Source organism: Xiphophorus maculatus, chromosome 14 (assembly GCF_002775205.1).
Source record: "Xiphophorus maculatus strain JP 163 A chromosome 14, X_maculatus-5.0-male, whole genome shotgun sequence".
Classification (NCBI taxonomy): domain Eukaryota; kingdom Metazoa; phylum Chordata; class Actinopteri; order Cyprinodontiformes; family Poeciliidae; genus Xiphophorus; species Xiphophorus maculatus.
In genome coordinates this window covers 1,535,225-1,554,546 of record NC_036456.1, presented here as the reverse complement: position 1 = coordinate 1,554,546, position 19,322 = coordinate 1,535,225, and the positions used below count along the sequence as shown (strand labels likewise).

At 39.2% G+C, this 19,322-nt stretch overlaps 1 protein-coding gene across 2 annotated transcripts; it reads right to left on the bottom strand.

Annotated features, from left to right (window-relative positions):
* Window positions 1-230: 230 nt before the first annotated feature.
* LOC102219636 (transcription factor p65-like) lies at window positions 231-17,291 on the bottom strand. 2 transcript variants are annotated; one of them, XM_023346169.1, is made up of 11 exons: window positions 17,096-17,291; window positions 15,484-15,519; window positions 15,241-15,386; window positions 11,935-12,080; window positions 9,612-9,703; window positions 9,193-9,327; window positions 7,147-7,251; window positions 4,851-5,066; window positions 4,664-4,744; window positions 4,490-4,573; window positions 231-2,838 (listed from the first exon to the last, which is right to left on the bottom strand). In XM_023346169.1, the coding sequence occupies exons 1-11, from the start codon at window positions 17,100-17,102 to the stop codon at window positions 2,000-2,002; spliced, it is 1,887 nt and encodes a 628-aa protein (XP_023201937.1). In that variant the 5' UTR covers window positions 17,103-17,291; the 3' UTR covers window positions 231-1,999. The 2 variants fall into 2 exon arrangements, with proteins under 2 accessions (XP_023201937.1, XP_014324622.1); XM_014469136.2 differs by having other exon boundaries at window positions 231-2,841; window positions 17,096-17,290.
* Between the last annotated feature and the right edge of the window lie 2,031 nt (window positions 17,292-19,322).

The window sequence follows — 19,322 nt, the reverse complement described above, 5'->3', positions numbered from 1 at the left end:
CCTAATTAAAAATCAAAGTTAATTGAAAGTGGTATTGGATAATAGCAACACTGGATTTGCATAGGCTTCCCTCTAGATTAGACTACGGTACATTCTAAGGAGTACCAGCCTGTTCATTTTTCCAACACAAAAAGCAAGATCAAACACTTCTGTGAAGTAGGGCTGGGCGATAAAATCTAATTTTATCAATCAAATTTTGGGGGTTTTGAAGATTTAATTTGTGGAAAATCTTTTTTTTTTTCTTTCCCCCCACCAATGCACTCCTTTTTTATAGTTCATAATGATGACAGCACCCACACAGCTCATCTTGCTCAACAAGCGTCTTTTACGGCTTGTATTTATTTGGACTTTGAATTCAGGTCAACTGCATGACGGGAATATTAGAAACCTGGCCACCGTCTTACTAAGCATTTCCGCTCCATTTTCACCTCCCATTCACTTGGGATTCCACCGGTAGAACTTTGACCGGGCCAACCAGCAGACAGGAGAAGTAGTGGACGACTGTCGTTTTTCTGAGCCGTTTTAGAATTACAAATAGTCTGCCTGTAGTTTTAGGGGTGGCACCGGAGGAAGTGAACAAAGTTGTTTAGTCCATGTTGGCCACGTCTCCAAATATGGAATTAATGTTAAGATGGTTAAGCAGAGGATGGTTGCTTACAGCGCAGGCAATTTCCGGAAGCTTCATAGCATCGAAACGGTGCATAACATAAGACACGGACAAACGTTAGCAATTAGTTTAAAGTTTAAAACTTCAATAGAGTTCATGAATTAATGAAGCAATTGTTTCTCGATAGCTGAGGGTCCGGTACTTCTGGACAAAGTGAAGCGTAGGAGAAGGGGATGTTGATTTTTTTCAGGTTAGAATATTAGGCCAGAATTTAAAAAGATGTTTTAATTCCGAAAATAAGGTCAAAGTATTACAAGAATACAGTTGTATCAATATGAGAATAAAGTCAAAATAATGTGAGAATAAAGCGATAGTATCACCAGAGTACAGTTGTAATATAAAAAGAATGCAGTACTAATTTTATGAGAACTCCTCCATTAAAAATAAAAATATTCAATAAAGACTATTGAGCCTTTTTTTTTTTAAAGTTATACCTTGGCATCGCTGTTTTTTGGTTTTTTTTTTTTTAACCCAAATTCAAATGATCAGCAGCAGGACATTGAAACAGTTCATTTTGAAGAAAACCGCGCTCACTGAAAGGCTCAGGTTAGATCTCGAAGCCTTTTTTCCCCCTCATCAAAAGGACTCTTTTTTTTGTAATTTTAGTTCTGGTTAAATTGTGTCGTTATTCTGCTAATACTTGGTCTGTTTTCTTGTAATTAAACAAGAAATTTAATTTCAAATTTAATTTCAAGCCTCATCGCCCAGCCTTACTGTGAAGAAAATTATTTTAGCTACCAAAAATTATTCCACTGACAGTACAAAAAAACCTCAAAAAACAAGCTACACATGTTCTATTCAGAACAACCTTACTGACGTATTCGTCAAACGTCTTTACTAGGCATAGGCCAGCTTCATTGGTAACCTTAAACATTTAGGTTTTTTTAACTGTAAAAATGTTTCCAACAAACCGAAGTTCCTGTAGGTGCTGCCCCCACCTGTTGCTGCACACTTCCAGTCAAGAAGAAATGTTGCAAAGCAAGGAGATTGGTGGCCATTTTAAACAAACAGTTGAGTAAATACCATGGTATCATGGTATTTTCAATTCAAATTTAAACCACTGTGACGACCTCATGTTGACCCACACCGAGTCTTTACTAGAGGTAAATCATTATCCATGTTTGTTTTCAACGAGCTGAATAAAATCAAGACGCGTTCAGTCCTGTGGTTTCTCATTTGGTAATAGCATTTCTATGAGTTTGTCCACAGGGAGAACTTTTGCTACCTTAAGCCTCTTCGAGCCTTTTTCAGTCCAGCATCCTTTATTGTGTCTGTATTAATAAGTGAGTCTTTAGGGAAGAGATTTACAAATCGTCTTTGGGGGGGAAACAATTAAGTTGGGTGTCCTGACACAAAGCCAGCTTGGCTCCCGCTGTTAAAAATGGAGATGAGGCGGTCTTCGTCGGCGGACATCAGCACGTCGAAGTCATCCAGCACGGCGGGCTGCTGGTTGATGTTGCTGCTGGACGCCAGGATGATCATGTCCTCGTTCCGGAGCAGGTTGGCGATGCTGTTGGGGTAATTCATGTAGGTGCTTCCTGGGTTGTTGACGTGGTCTGGGAGGTTCTGGGATGAGGAGCCGTTGTGGGACGCAGCAGCCGAGCTGGAGAGGACTCCATGTTGGGAAGATGTCAGCATGGACGCGGCAGATCCACCCTCGCTCATTAGGCGCGGGTTCAGAAGGTCCTCGAATTCATCCATGTTGAGGCTGTCCAGGGTGCCTGGCACCGGAGCGTCGGTGAAGTTGGAGAAGTCCGGGATCTCGTCGTCCACCAGCGGGGGGTCTACCCGGAACTGGGACTCCTGCAGGGGGAAGGTGCTGCCAGTCTGTGGGGCGGCGGCGCTTCCCTGAGGAGCCGCGGACTCCTCGGCCATGGGGGAGGAAATGTTGGGGAAGAACTCGTGAAGGTCGGACAGGTTGACGGTGGAGTACTCGTTGTTGGCAGCGGTGGAGGCGGTGGAGGAGGAAGGGGCCGACACGGAGCTCATCGTGAAGGTCTGCACCGGGTTGGTGGGGCCCAGCTTCAAGCTCTCCATGATCTTCCAGGTTTGGTTGGTAGTCGCCGTAGAGATGGACGAAGATGCCTCAACCTTAGGCTGGACTGAGAACAGTTGTCCTGGTTGATTGTATGAGAAGGGTTTCAACCCACTGGCAGAAGGCGCAACCTCCGCTGCTGGAAGAAAAAACATCATCAGTCTTCTGGCCGAAAACAACTTCTAAGATATTATTAACATGCAAGAACGACCAGTACTACTTCACAGATTAATGTCAGGTACTGGAAAAGGTAGTGCTTTGCATGGTATTCAAAGAGAAATTTCTGCAAACATCAACTTTGAAGCCTCGTTATATCCATTCATACAAACATGTCAGTGAACAGTTTAAGAAAATAATTTAAACAGTGCTACAAAGCTACATTTATGTTTTAAATTAATATCTTTGAATGGAGTGTTTTAATATTTTTTATCATATTGCTTTTTAAAATTGTTAATTGTACCACTATTAGCCATTCCTTGTAACTTGCTGTTAATTATATGTTCGTCCATGTGTGTGTTTTTCTTTATTTTCCCATCACCAACAGATGAGAAATAGCCTTTTTGCTAAGGGAAACCTTCATTGTGCATTTGTCCCTTATGAAATAAATTAAAATTTATGAGTGGAGGGACTCAGTAAAAAAATTATTATTGAGTTAATTCGAGGGTCTGTAATTAACTAATTGCAATTAATTGCATTTTAAAAAACCATATTGAGAAAAGAAAGTTTCAATTCAAAAACACTTTTTGCTGCTATATCACAGGGCCAATATGTCTATTTATTAACGAGCTCACAAACGTACAATAAAGATATTTGTTGTTTTGAATCTGTTATCTAGGTGGTCCAGACCATTCATGGAACTTCTTTGGAAATGTGGACTTTAGAAATGTGGGCACTGACATTAGCATTGGGAATGTCTGTGCTGCTGCTGCTGCTGCAGCACGTTTAGCATGTTTCAGGCTTGAGTAGCTTCGCTAACAGGCTAACTCGTTCCAACACAACAGTAGTCGTTTCCAGCGTCCCATCCGATCGTTTTTGAAGAAAACAATTTACTCCCAGTGGGCTAAGAGAAGAGGCTTTGTCGCTGTTTGCGGATGTCAGTTGTGCATCACATTTACTGGCGTACCAGAAACATTATATAAAGGTTCCGGCTCAAGATTTTTTTTTCTATGCAAAAAAAAAAAAAAAAAAAAAAATTGCTTTAACATTTTAGCACATTAAAATCTATGTAGTTAATTAATCAGATTTAACGTGTTAAAGTCCTGGCACTAATATTTAAAAATGTATTTATGTCTGGGCCATTTTACCATATAAATGTATTTTGACATGAGCCGTTCCAGAACTACGCTGCTTATGGTGGAAGCATGTTGGAGAAGCTCTTGTTATGCTAGTTCTAAATTTTGTACACTTTTCGTTTTTATGTTAAAGGTGTTGCATGTTTGGATCTCGATTCTTGGTGTTACATTTTAACCTTTGAACGGTTATTATGATGTGTAACCGTGGCAACAAGGCAATTTTTTTCCCAAGTGGAAGCAGCTGATTAGCATCTCAAAAACTCAAACAATACATGAACTATGGCCCCAAATCCCAGAGGAGTTGGCCATATCACCATAGACACAGATTTAAAGAGGAGCGGCAAAAGCAAAGGAGGTGGATTAGCAATGCTCGCCAACAATTGATGATGTCATCAGAATATAACCAGGATATTATTATGTTAACATTGTTTTATGTCTTCCCTGATCAAATGAATAAAACCGACTCCGGACAACAAGTGGATGAGACTAACTCACCTGCTTGTGTGTTCATTGAACTCAGTTTAGCTGCAACTGGTCTCCGTGCGAGGTTTATGTGCCGTCTGTCTTGTGGAACGGACACTAGAATTTTACAAAACATGCTTGTGAGTGGAGTTTCAATGTAAGCATAATGATAATTACAAAAAGAAGGCCATCCAGGCCATAACCTACCAGTTGATAACATAGATCCCAGCTTCAAGTTCTGGAACATGTCTCCTGTACGCTTTCTCTTCTCAGACAGCCTGTATTCATCTGTAAAGGGATCATCGAAATGGCAAATTGTTAGGTTTCATACATTTTACGTGATTTTTTTTCAATTATTTTCAAGAGCCTTTAAATAAACACTCTAGTCTGTCACCTGGGTCAGCAGGTAGGAACTGGAAGTCCATCGGCTCGCTGACTTCACGGTCAGAGGGCCGTCTGAGCTGCATCTTCACCTTAATGGGCTCGCTGAGGTTAGTGTCGCGATAGGGAGGCGTGCGGAACACAATGGCCACCTGCCGGTGGACGTCAGCCTGAGAGAACGTGCCCTTCCCCTCCCAGGAGTCCTGGTAGAACCGCACCTCGATGTCCTCTGCAGGAGGACAGGCAAACCGGCAAGATTTAGAAAACAAGGGTGACCAGGAATTGATTTGAGACTGACACAAGAACAGAGTGTAGTGAGCTTCATGGAATGGATTCTATGGACTTCTGGTTTCTGCAGTGAAAAATCTCATTTCCCACGAGTCTGGGTTGGGCAGTTGCTAGGGAAACTGTAGTTTTCTGGCAGCATTTTGGCAAGTGTGAAATTTGGAGGCCAGAGGGTAACAGTGGGGTTGGGTTTGGTTTTTGGGCTTGGGGCATTGCTTTTTGGCAGTTGGGTTTGTTTTTGGGGGGTATGTGGCTCGGATGACTTGAACCTCCAGATCCACAAAAAGCACTAGACTTATGGCGATATTTTGAGCAATTTCTATTCTCCTGCCTCTGTGGGAACAGTTTGAAAGTGAGTCCCTTTCAGCTTAAACATGACTTTACATCAGTACACATAGAAATGCCCAGCTTGTTTACGAATAGGCGAGTTTGGTGTGGAGGAACTCGAGTGGTCTGCACGGAGAGCTGATCACCACCCTCATAAAACTCCTGTGGGATGATTTGAGAGTGGAGACAATGAGTCAGGCCATCTCATCCAACATCAATGTCTGACCACACAAATCAGCTGTTGAAATGTTGGTTAAAAAAATATTGACAACAGCTTGTGGGTATATTAAAAATACAATGTCATTTAAGTTTATAGGAAAGGGAAGTGATCCAATTCTTTTGGAAATATTTGGTCATTTGTAAAGAAAATTTGCCTGAAATGTTGGTCTCTAGTTATGCCAAGCTGGTAGATGCTTGCATATCTACCAGCCTTGCTGCAGTAGTTGCAATAAAATTAAACGGTACTAACTCATAAATGCACAAGACTTTTCAGATTTTGAAAACCATTTGTCCTTTTCCCCAACTTCAGAACTAGGCACTATGTATTGGTCTATCCCATAAAATCCCAATAAAATGGACCAAAGTTTGAACTTGTATGGTGATAAAATGTGGAAAAGTTCAAACGAGTATAAAAATGTCAGTAAGGTAGTGTATATCTATATCCGTACATAATTAAACCCATGATTTACTATTACAGGAACAGATTTTGTTCATTTAGATACAGTGTCACTGCTTTGTTGTACTCTAATCCTACAGAGAAACAAAACCCTGCAGTCGCAACATGACTTCATCTGAAACCAGAAGGTCTTTCAAACGGAAGTGTAATGCTGCAGAAAAGTTATTTTTGGCCATAGACAGGCACGCCAAAGAAGTCATCTGATGACTGACAGGACCACAACTGAACATTTGCAACAAACTGCAGTGGCAGCTCATTTTGGGCACTCGAGATAAGTCTGATATCCAGTCACACGACCGTACGCCTTTCGCTGTAGAAACGTTATCAGATGTTTTATCTCCTAGATCAGGCGTGACGAGCGCAGGACTTGTGGGCCACATCCGGGTTGGCCAAGGTATTTTATCTGACCCGTACGTGTAATGTGACAGGCCTGCAAGCTTTTTACGATTTGTACTCTTTCAGAAGTCCTAAAGAAGGTTCTCCACTTTTTTATGTTTTCTCCATTTTGTTTGGAATGGCTAAACCGTGGTTTCCTGGAGTCTAAAAGTGCTAAAAATGATTTTGTGACACTGTCCAGACTTATACCTTTCAATGACTGTGACTGAATTTCTGAATATTAGCGGTCTTTGAGATTTTATGGCCTGCTTCACGTTGACAGAAAGGCTCTATTCTTGTGAATTGTGACAAAAGAAAAAAGCAAAAATGCAGCAATTCGTGATTCATGGTTTGAGTCGATTTTACACTTAAACTAAATCATCATTTGAAAACAGCTTTTTGCATTTACGCAACCTAAAAGCTAATATTTTTTGGTTGACACGAAACATCTGTGTGCTTTTCTTCAAACGAGGCAACAGACCCTGACTTCCTGTGGGTGCGAGCAGTTTTCTGCCTCGCCGAATTGTATGCCTCGTAAGCCACATCTCTGCTTACTCACTTCTGAGTTCTATTTACAGACTACTCAGTACGAAACTGTAAGTTAAAAGCTGTAGTAATGTATTCAAATGTCAGACAGCACAGGCACCTTTTTGCACTTTATCGCAGAGGAGGAAGATTTCATCCCCTCCTCTGCAGCTGCCGGAGTTACGGTTCACTCTGCAGATTTTCAACTCGGCTGTGTTCGGGGCTCCTGAAAGACAAAAGAAAAATAATTAAAAATTATTAGTAGTGAAACAAAGATTCAGTAAAGGATTGCAGCAGAGAATAACTTGAGTTTACTGCACGAAAATAGGATGTGGCTAATATGGAGATCAATTCTTGTCAGTATCTTCAGGCTGATGAGAAAAGTCGGTAAGCAAAGAGGAACAAAGAGCGTCTGAGGCTGCAAGAAGGTACTCTGATAAGTCGAATTTGTAATAATCGCCCGTTTCCTCGTGAAATTACGATCACTATCAGAAAACATTCGAAGTAAGCTGCTGACAGTGCTGCATCGTTTATACTGAAGCTGAGAGGAAACGCTTCCCTCTGAGAGAATTTCAAAGGTTTGCCCTACATTCACTTGACAGACAAAGTGTAACTCATAGATGAAATTACATGGGAATAAAATCAAATCTATTCACTGAAACAAAAGTAAATGAAGACATTGAAGGCTGTCATCAATAGTCTTAAATCGATTGATCAATTTAACATCATTTATGTTGACTGAATCTGATTGCAAGTTACTTTTCAGAACCGTTCTCTGGTATTGAAAATATATTTTTCGCCTTCTTAATTATTTAGATTGGGGGTGAAGTCGATATCAGAATACGTTAATGTGTAGCAGTCACTGTAAAACAAGGTTTTTCTATTACCAAGTTGCAGAGGTGAGTTTTTTCCGTATCAATTTCTTTCATTATAAAGCTAATGAATCACTAACAAAAGTTGTGTGTCTGGTAAATTTTTGGTCAAAACAAAGCTTGTTCTTTATTTAACGAAGTTACTTTCAGTGGGTAGCATAAACAGAAATTTTACTCAAGTAAGAGTAGCAATACTTCATAATAAAGTTACCGAAGTAAAAGTAAAAAGTACAGCGTAGTGAAAATACTCCTAAACGTAGATTTTTCCCAAAAAGTTACTCAAGTAAATGTAGCTAGTTGACACTTTAACCAAGCGTTAGCATCTTACACTAGTAATTAGCATTGTTAGCGTGGCTGGTGATTTCTGGGTATATTTATTTTCTTGATGCCACTGTTTCCACAAGGGTGCCAACATTTCCAAATCCGGAATGTTTTAAAACAGAGCAACTTTCTCCGTATCCGTACCTTGTTCAGCCTTCCTGTTATCCGCTCAAAGTCTCGCTCTCTCTCGCCAGCAGCAGTTGTACAGCTCAAATGTATAAATTTTGAGTTTCCTTCCAATTGATCAAACTGGTCCATTCCAGTGAATAGATTCTAAATGTTTGTCAGATTTTTGGTTGTTGGCCAACCAAAACCCTCTAACCCGTCAACCAGCCACAGACTGTCTCCAATACTTCTGAAGTGATTTGAGTTGTGGTGCGGTAGCTACTAGCAATGATCAGTCCCTCCAGTTTGGTGGAAATTCATGCAGAATCAACAGATTCCAACGGTTTTTTTTGTCTTTATTCTGAGTAATTCTGAGTTTATTTCAATTAGGTTTAAATGACCTCTAACTACCACCTGCAGGTGGCAGTATTTTATACTTCAACTACACTGCTGCCTCAGCCAACTTGAAGTCTAGTTATAGAAGGTGATCAACACGTTGGTGAAAATTACTGTGCCTTTTTATCTTTTTTTTTCTTCTAAAAGTAAATTTTGGAACGTCTAATGAATAAAAAATACCCTTGCCAATATTTCTAAACTAGCATCTCAAAATATCTCTTTACACATTGAGGTTAGGCCAGTGAGACTTAGTGAAATGATAGATGTTGAGTGTTCAGAATTAATTTACCATGATTTTAACTTTAGACACCATAGGGTTGGGCCTAAACATTTCCCCACTTTTGCACAAAACCAACTTTTCCATCTAAGTAAATGAGCTCTTACTAAATTTTAATTTTCTCTCTCTCTTTATTTTTGCCTTAGTCAGCCAATAACTGGCACACAAACAGTTGAGTGTCGTGTTTCCAACTCACTGTTGTCAAAGATGGGCTGCGAGACGACGGGCGGCAGAGGAAACATGTCCCCTGTGGGAAGGGTGATGGACGCCTGGAAGCAAAGTCGCACAGAATTCAGGTCAAACTCTTCCTCCCACACCTTGGGCTCAGGAACTGCAATCAAAACAGAGAAAGGAAAAGGGTGGGGAGTGTAATCACACAGCGCGGCAGTCTGACTGAGCACTGCATCCTGTCAAGAAACAGTGGAACGCTTGAAAAAAAAAAAAAAAAAAAACAGAAAAATTGGCGTCTCAACAGGGTTTGTCCCAATAAAACGTCCTGCTAAAGTTATTATTCTGATTTGCATTTCAATTTGCATCTGTATTATTATCATCAGTCTAGTTGGGCGCTAAGGAGAGAATGCAGCAACTTAAAAGTAGAAAACGTTTGACACTTACTGCTGAAGGGGTTGTTGCTGGTCTGCAGTCTGCAAGTGATGGCCTCGTTGACATCCTTCTTCTTCACACACTGAATGCCCAGGTTCTGAAAACTAAAGGGCAAATACACCAAGTTTTATTAAAAGGACGCCAGAGCTCCATGTTTTGACTGATTGGGTATTGATCTGTGTAATTACAGATATTGGTAACACAAGTTTTGGTTGTTTTTCTTTTCTTTTGGCTTTATTTATGTACAGTTTTACATTTTTTACAAAAATTTTCCCTTAATATCTCCTTTCTGGGAACAATGCCGAGCAGAATATTTTAAGACCTTTTAGAAGGTTTGTCAGAATTATCAGACTCTGTTCATGTAATTATAGTAAACATGGCTGCAAAAATCAAAAACCTAATTTACGCAACATTACTTCATAATTGCATCTATTTATTTTAAGGGAATTTTTTCTTGCTTAAATTATAATATTTTGTATGCTGTTTGGTTTTAGAATCTGTAGATTTTTTCAATCCATTTTCAAGCCTTTTTAAAAAAAAAGCATTCTATATTTGCACTGCTTGGACAGCAGAGAAACCTTTATTATCTGCATTGTCTTAAATTGAAAACTGTATTAGGAGAAAAACAAACATTTCTGTGAAAAAGCAAAGAAATCCAACTGGGTTCATCATCTTTAAAGCAGGAAATTTAAATATTGGCCAATATAATATAATACAATTGTAGCTTGTTGATCTCTACAATTTAAATGTGTCGAGATAAAAAAAAATTTTTAAAAACCCATAATGTCCAACTTCCTAGCCAAATATAATTTTAAGCAGAATTTTATTGCATTTTTTTTAAAATCACAATTAAGTCACTGTTGTTATAGAGATAAAATGAATGACAAGAACAAAATATGACTTCTCTTTTAGGTAACTGTCAGATTGTGACTGTGTGACAGAGCCATTATTACCCCACAAACTCAAATAATGCTTTTGAAAAACATTCCCATTTGTACTACGCTTCTTTAGGACACAGGTCACATAAAGAAGTGTGATTTGTACCACTAAACTGTTCATAGTACCTGTATTTTTAGATTTATTGAACTATCAGTGGAGAAGATATCAAAACTAACAATCTGGACAAAAGGATGAATTGAAATGTATCGCGGGAACAATAAATCAATGTTATGATAAGAAATGTATCACGATAAATAATACACTTATCAGCATACCCCTAATTTCCATTAATGACTGAGTATAAATAATTTCTGATATTCCGCCGTTTTCTGTTTTTCAAACATAATACTCCTTGCTCATTGCCTTATCTTTTGGGAGAAAACTGTGTCCATTCCAATCAGAAACAAACTTCTTGGTTGAATGAAGATTACACTTTCATGTACATTTTCATGTACAGGAATAATTTTAGAACTACATCTTGTGTGGTTCCACTTCATCATTTAAACATGAATAATATTTCTTAAATTTCACATTTTTATCTTCTGGTATTTTTTTTTTCCTTTTTTGTGGCCCCAACATATATTTAGATATAAAATAAAATAATTGTTTTCAGTCATTTTGGTAGGAACACAATAAGCTTAAAAAAAAAACAAAAAAACACAAGACTTCCTTCATGTTCAGGTTCCTATAATCCTTTTAAATCAGGCAAACTTATAAAGCCCTTGTATAATGTTTTTTTTATTTATTAAATGACTAATATACCCAGTGGATTAACTCAAACCACCTGAAGTACATGCTGTTTGTTAAGACTTCATCACTTCTGTTTTAGACCACACTGACATATTTCAGTCTCACCAGGAAGACCGGTTTAATTATGTAACACAAGGCGTTGGCGTCAAGCAGTCAAACTTTCTGTTGACTCGCGTTTTTAAGTTCTTGATCGTAAAGAACACCTGAGAGCGCGTCGCTTCCTGTTTCGACGAGACCCTTTCCAGTAAAAGACCGTTTTAGTCAGGATATCAGACCCTGAAGAGGAAGTTCAACAGTTCCTAATGGGTCCAGTTAATGTTTTACTCATGTCCATGCAGAAGGTGGAGCTGGTAACTTTACTGATGAAATTTCTGAAGTGGATAAAGGGAAGATTTGGATGAAGTGCTTCTCTAACATGCAAGAAGTGGAATGTAGGTCATTTTAGTTTTTGACTAAAATGACCGAGAGCTGACTGAGAGCTGCAGTCACTTAGCAAAACAATCTATCTGGTTTTTCCTGTCCTTTACTTGTCGTCACGCTCTTTGAATTTACTTTGAAAACCATCCCTTATCTGCACGGCTGCTTGAATGACCAGAAACATGGAGGATTCATTCTGTAAACCGAATCTAAGGATCGACTAGCCCACCTGTGGATTCGTCTCTCCTGCAGGTCGGCCTCATAGTAGCCATGTTTGCAGTCTTTCCCAACCAGTTCGTGGGGGTGGGGCTTGTGCGGAGGGTTCTTTGTCACCAAGGAGATGCGGACCCGGAGCGGGCCGCTGTAGTTGTGAACCTGTCAGACAAAACGAGACAAATTTTCTGGTTGATAGAGAAAAAACAGAGCAGGTTCGATGGCTCTCAGTCATCTGATAGTAAATAAAGAACAGCCAATCACTGTCCTTTATGTGGAAACATTAAAAAAGGCAACTTTGATTTTGTTTTACAGTACGTCTGCAGATTTCATCAACTCAAATTTAAGACCCTTTTAAAGACCTATATCACGACAGAATTATACAAAAGAAAATTGGTTACTTTATGTGGAAGTGCCAAGCTGTTTTTGCACTGAATGTACGTAGCACTGCATGGGTTGGCAACATACGGAAGCAGGTGGCAAAGACGAACATCGTCCACTGCCGATAAATTACACTTAAATAGACACAAAAAAGCTAGCAAGCTAGCTAGCAAAGGTATATTAGCAGCTAGTTAGCGGTAGCCTCAACTGTCTCGAGTCTCAGAATGTAATGAAGACGTCTGTGTGAGTCAAACATTTGCCTGACAGAAAAGTCCCACAACAAAAATACATAAAACAGTCATGCTACAACAAAATAAGACCTGTGATTAATGTATTTAAGGCCAACTTACACAATTTCCAATGGATTTAAGACATTTTAAAGCTTTAAGTGAAGATACATGAATTTAAGATTTTTAAGAATGCAGACATTCCATTTTATGATTTTAGCCAATACCTTTTGTTTTTTCTTTTTTTCCCCTTTTTTTTTACAGTAGATGTAAAAATGTACAGTAGATTGTTTTTCTGATGAGCGGAAACTAACAAAATTCTTTCCCAACGTGTTCATAAAAACTTGCACAGACATGCATACCAAATGTCACTGTAGTATCACTGCATGTAATATCAATATTGCAAAAGGACTTCAAACTTAAGTTATTTCTATAAGAGAAAGAGAGGGGGCAGAAAAGTATGGATTTAGTGCATATCCTACTGTGTTGCAATATTTTTCTAATAGTGTGTAGCATTAATATTCTGAACCATGGAGAAAAAATATATACTTCCTAAATTAGAACTATGTGAACTACTTCAATGTTCATACATATATGTCGAAATAACATTTGTGTATTGAGGTCAAGTCAAGTGTCCAAACGTCAACCTTTCAGTCCAAATATGGACAAGTTCAGTTTCAAAATAGCAATGGTTTCTAAGCATGACAGCCTTTACTTCCCATTACACACCTGCCTTTTAATGGCCCCTGGTTTCACTGCCCACATGCATCTTTAGGGGTATTCCCAGTTTAGGCAACACATGAAAACATTAATCACATTTCCTGGCTTCCATTAGAAGCGTCCCCATCAGCTTTCCCAGGAACACTACTGGAAGTTTGCCAGTAGTGTTATTCTCAACGGGAAAACAGCTAATCATCAAGGCATCAGAGGCATGGTTACCTAGGTGACTGTAACAGCTTTTCCTCCTGGCTCATATGTTATTCATCTCTCAACCTAAATATGTACTTTTCTTGATTATTTCAATTATTGTTATCATAATTGTTATTACTGTGTGTTTCATCATCTCTCACAATAACCTTTCACACAGATTATCCCCTATATAAATGCAACAGGCAGAGGTATATTTGCCTGGCAAAGGTATATTTAATCCTTCCATCACACTGGGGCAACAAATGCTAAGCAATGTGGTGAGGAACTTCAACGCCCTGGGAATGAATGGGGAAGACCTCACTGGTCAAAATGCATCAACACAACGAATCTAATATGACATTTAAAAAACAAGCACTGACGGAGTATGGTGAGCCGTCGAGGCTCACTGCAGGAAAAAGACCTCCGGAGCGATCAGACAGCAGATAAAGCAGTGCACAACTACCAACACTCACCCGGAAGAGCACGATGGTCAGAAAGCTAAAGAAATAACTCAAAAAATTATTCAAGTCTTCGAGCTAGCGGTGTAAGACGCTGGTCATGCTCTCACTGTTGGACCGCCGCTACGCGCTACTGGTAGTAATATGTTACAGACGGAGCGCCAACTGGCAGTGAACACTCACACTGAACGTCTGCTTGAAGCTCCAGCACGCAAGTTAAACAAAAGAACAGAAGATTTTACATATGCATTAAAACTTTCCTTATGTCCTAACATCAGTGGGGAAAAATAAAAAATAAAAAAAATCGATCTCCTCTGCCTCCTTCTAGCATTCTGCAAAATTACTCCGCTCGGTCACAAACAGCAAATCACAACCAGCATTCATCAGCTAGCCATGCGCTCAGGAAGTTTTAATTTTGTTTATTTTGATACAACCTGCATTTAACTTTGAATGAATGTTTCCTCTTTTTCTTGACATTATTTAATATAGGCAGTGTAGTGAGATTTATCTGACTCATGTATAATTTAGGCTGTTTAGAGCCTTACTCTTTAATATTGTTTTACTGATTACAGGTTTTTCAATCGTCCTTTTGATCGAGTAGCTGCTGTATTCTGTCTACAAGTATTTGGTATGTTTTATGTCTAAATTAGGTGAATTTATTGCCAGATCATTTTTAATTTTTTTTTTTTTGCCAGCTCACAAAGCAGCATTTATATCTAATGCAAAAAAATCAACAGCCAATCCAGGTAACCGGCAATAATCGGCCCTCATGGGTGATCGGAATCAGCAGCAAAAAACCTGATCGGAGCACCCCTAATACAGACCAATAGATCAAGCTTTTTTAAAGATCGGTGACTGGTCGAAAAGCCGTGATCGGTGCGCCCCTACAGTCAAAGCTACAAAGAAATGGTTTAGATCAGAACATATTCATGTGCTTGAACAGGCCAGACATAAATTCAACTTGATCTACAGGGAGACTTGAAAATTTGTGCCGACTAAAATTCTCTTTTGAGTCTAACCGAGCTTTAGCGATTCTACAAAGAATAAGTAAAATCGGTTAAAAACATTGACTCAGAGAACCGAATACAATGGCAATGTGACAATTTGCAGATTTTATTTGTGCAAACCACTGAAAACTATCCAACGCTCCACTTCCATTCAAAATTATACTTTGTGTTGGGTTATCTAAAAAAATTTGAGATAACCCAACAATAAATCCCGTTCAGATTGAGAACCCAAGATGAAAACAGTAACTGTGCAGCGACAGGTTGGAGTCTGACTGGTAAATAAGTGAATTTTGTGCTTCATTAAATCGAAACAAAGCAGGAAAACATTGATTTGACCAACCTTGATGGCCGGGTAGGTCTTAGTGGTGTCGTTGCTTTTCTCTCCAGGAATGCTGCCAGCTGAGCGACCCTCACATTTATAGCGGAACCTCATCCCCCTCTGCTTCGGCTGCTCGATGATCTCTATGTAAGGGGTCGCTGGTTGGACTGGTGGGGGGGGGACATCAAGATAATCAATAATCAGTGTACAAACAAGACAAAAACGGTTGCAAGTTTTAAAAAAATAATAAAAATGGTTTCATACCTGGGTTAATAGGGGTCATGCCCCAGCCGTACACACCTGAGGGTGACAGAGAGATAGGGTTAGGTAAACTCCCAAGAGGAGTAACAGTTAATCATCTACATTAAGTGACGCACGACACAACCCGCCGCACAAATGACTAAAACACATTGGGGAAAAAAAAGCAGGATTCAGCGCATATTTGAGGTTTTAGTACGCGTTTGTCATTTGCGGTGCGGTCCGAGTGGAAATCTACCAGATGGCACAGCGACCAGGAGAGGTCAGGAGGCCGCCGAGATACACGGGCTTCCCAGCTAAATATAATTACTGCTCGTAAACCGCCCGCCAAAGATCCAGAGGCGCTGGAGTGAGGAAAAGTGCCAACAAGGGGGGGTGACGTGCCGACGTCTCGCATTACCAGATTTGTTGCTAGAGAGGAAAAAAAGCTGGCTCAACTCCGGTTCCTGAGAGGAAGGTGCAACGAGATCAGGTGGCCAAAAAGCTCCACCCTGCATTCATTTCAGAACCATGAGTGGGATGCTTTCCAAGCTGGAACTTGCCTGCTTTCTAGGGCTTACAAATCACTATAAGGTGGAGAAAATGCATGTATATTTTTTAATGTAACGCTTATAGCTTTATTTCCCTGCTTAAAAATAGACCAACTCAATGCATCCTATTGGAGATGTGCTATTTTTTTTAAATACATGTAAAATTAAAATTCAGGTCATTGAAATTATGGGAATGCAACTGTTATTTTTTATCAGAGTGGCATAATTTATGTTAGTTTCAGCTTCGTATGAAAGTGAAAGTAAATGTCTATGAGTGTGTGAGACCATATTGTCACACAGCGCACTAATATCATAACTGCTGAAGGTTTTTGGGGCAACTGGATGTCACTTTCACTTTAAGTGACCCAACATAGACGTCACTATGAAATTATTATTATTATTGAAGCAGTTTCGTATGTCTTATCAAGCCGAATATTGTCAGTTTGAATTTACGATTGAAATGAGAGAATCATAAATAAATCTATTTAATGGCCGCTCCACTGCTGCTGCATACATTTTTCCTCTTTTTTTGCCTTTCCTATAAAAAAAATAAATAAATAAATAAAAAAAAGGAAATCAGCTGGGCGGCTAGATGAAGTTGTACGAAATAAAGAGATTTTTTAAAATGAAAATAAACAAGCGTGGTGGATAAAATCCAGCCCGAATGTAAGCCGAAGAGTTAAATATATCAGATAAATGTATTTGAGTACGACTCATAACTTGCACTTCATCAGACTGATGGAGAAACATTAAGCTGTGGGACTTCTGAATGGAGTCTGGCAGTCAATCCTTTAGGACCGACCCACAAGGCCTCCTGGCAGAGCGACAGGTTCGAGGCCAGGTGAAGCAGCCACCAACAGGCTAAATAATTCAAACAAGTTCGTTTGAAATTTACGTGTCACACCCTTTAGGAAATTAATTACAAATACTAAACTTTAGGTTAAGAGTTTAGCTTTACTGTTCGAGAGCGACCGACTCCTGTTAGCGCAAACCCAGCGACAGCGGGGCTTTCCCTCTTCGCAAAACAACTACCCGTACAGTTTCACCTCCTGCCAAGCAGCAGGGCAAATAATGGCAGCTCAACTCACCGTCCATGGCTGCGTCCGTTTCCGCCTCACACTCCTCTTATCACACCACTTTTCCCTCACACCACCTGTCCTGTTTTATGTTGTATTTCTTAGCAAGAAAAGAAAAGACGTTGCAACAACGACAATGTGAAGTCGAAAAACTTCTTGACAGTGCTGTGCTGCGGCCTCCTTCGCCCCACCTACATAGTAAAGCGCCGGGGCAAGCGCTCACTCACTTTCCGGTAAAAGTAGCCTAGAAATACAGCGCGTACTTCAGAGAACAAAGAGCACCAGCTTCTTGTTTGCTTTTTGCGCAATGTCCCACTGTCAAAGTCAGCAATTGCGACTGAAATAGTCCCAGTTGTTTTGAGTAACTCCTCTGACGCATTTCTCAAATAGATCAAATGTGCCCATTTCAGAGCTGGTCAAACTTTATATGAGGCCCTGGGCCCAGCGGACACCCCAAACCACTGACCTTCCTTTTGGTATTGTCTAAGCTTGACCGTCTTTTTAAAAAAATATATAACACCTGTTTAAACTTATAACCACATTGTTCACTTGAATGAATGAACAACATTAAAGGTAAATATCTGACTTTACAATTTTATTTTTAATTTGTTTCACAAAACAATCCTAAAACAAATATTATATCTTAAAACAAATTTTAAGATATAACATTTATTTCCCAGTTTTGTAATCTTATCTAATACTGTGATGTTATAACAAAGAAACAAGTTCAAAGAGAAGAAAATTGCTAAACTGCTTCCTTAATCTGAATCCGAACAAGTAATGCTGGAATTAGCTTTGAAATATGACATTCTACATAACTTTAGAGTTATGAAGACTCTTTTTTTGTATTTTACAATTCAATTGGCGGATTTGTCTTGGATCCCATGGACTATCAAGGCAGAATTTAGTGACTATTCACTAGCAAACTAATAAGGCAAACTGCCTCTAGTTTCCTATCTATTAGACGGACAAGAAATATTGAGAAAATCTGAGTCTTGAAATGCAAAGAAGTACAAATAAATACCAAGTCTGAATTAGAGAATTATTCTATTTCACTTATACTTAGAACATGTTTTGATTTTTTTCGAGTCTACCCAATCTACAAATTTGAATCAAAGTGAGTCACGAATATTGCTGTACTTTATGTTCCAGATGCCAAGTAAAACCACAAGGACAGGAAGATGGTAGTGAGGTGTGCAGTATCAGCAAACAAGACATAGGCTAACGAAACACTTCACTTCTCATACATAGACCTTAAATCTTCGGATTTTAAATTATGTTCATCAAAAAAAAGTTACGTTCTAGCTTTGCTTCAGAGTTCCAAATGTGAAATACTGTGAAATTTAAAACTTTGATTTAAGATTTCAACTGATAAATGTTACAGTCATAAGTAAAGGCTTGTAGCTTATTCATTTCTGCCTCTTGTGGTCTGGTGTCACATTTCATACACTCTGTAATTGCAAATACATCAAAAATACAAATACAATAAATAGTTTTTTTTTTTGTATGCTTGCTTGTGAACTCAATCTTACTAAATACCTGGCGGAACAAATTAGTAAAGCAAAGAACAAAATGATTCACATTACATGGAAGATGACTGTGCCCAGGTCAATGTTACCTAGGACTTTTATTTTGAAAATAGGATTCGTGGGTTTCCGGCGCCGACTCCTGTGCAACTTGACAGCTGCTGCTCTTTGATTTTCCTTCTTAGTGCAACTCACCACCGCCCACTCAAACGGTGCGGAAATACCCAGATGACGCACTTTAAAGGAACAGAAAAATAAATTGTGAGTGGGCGAGGCAATAACAAGAGTGGGAGAAAGAGACCTGTATCCTTTTCCATCTCCGCTAGAAGCGTGCACTCATGGTTTTTATCCTCACTAAAAGTAGAACGTCCACCGAGATGTGTCCGCCTTTAACGAGTCAAACCTCTTTGGCTTTTTATCTCACTGACTAAAACGTCTCCCGACGCTTTAAAAGCTGTGCTCCAACCACCAGTATGTGGCATTGGTAGCAATGTTTTTAGCTACTAATGCAAATTTTCTTTCTTTAAAAAAAAAAAAAAACAATGAATAGGGGAATTCTGCCATCTCTGTGGCACTAAAACAAATGTGTGCATCACTCTGACCAGCAGAGGGCGCTGAAAGCCAAGAAAACGACTTTTTTTAAAAAGTCCACCATCACAACTTGTATATATGACGAGTGTAGTAAAACATCTGAAGTTCTATTTCGACAAGTT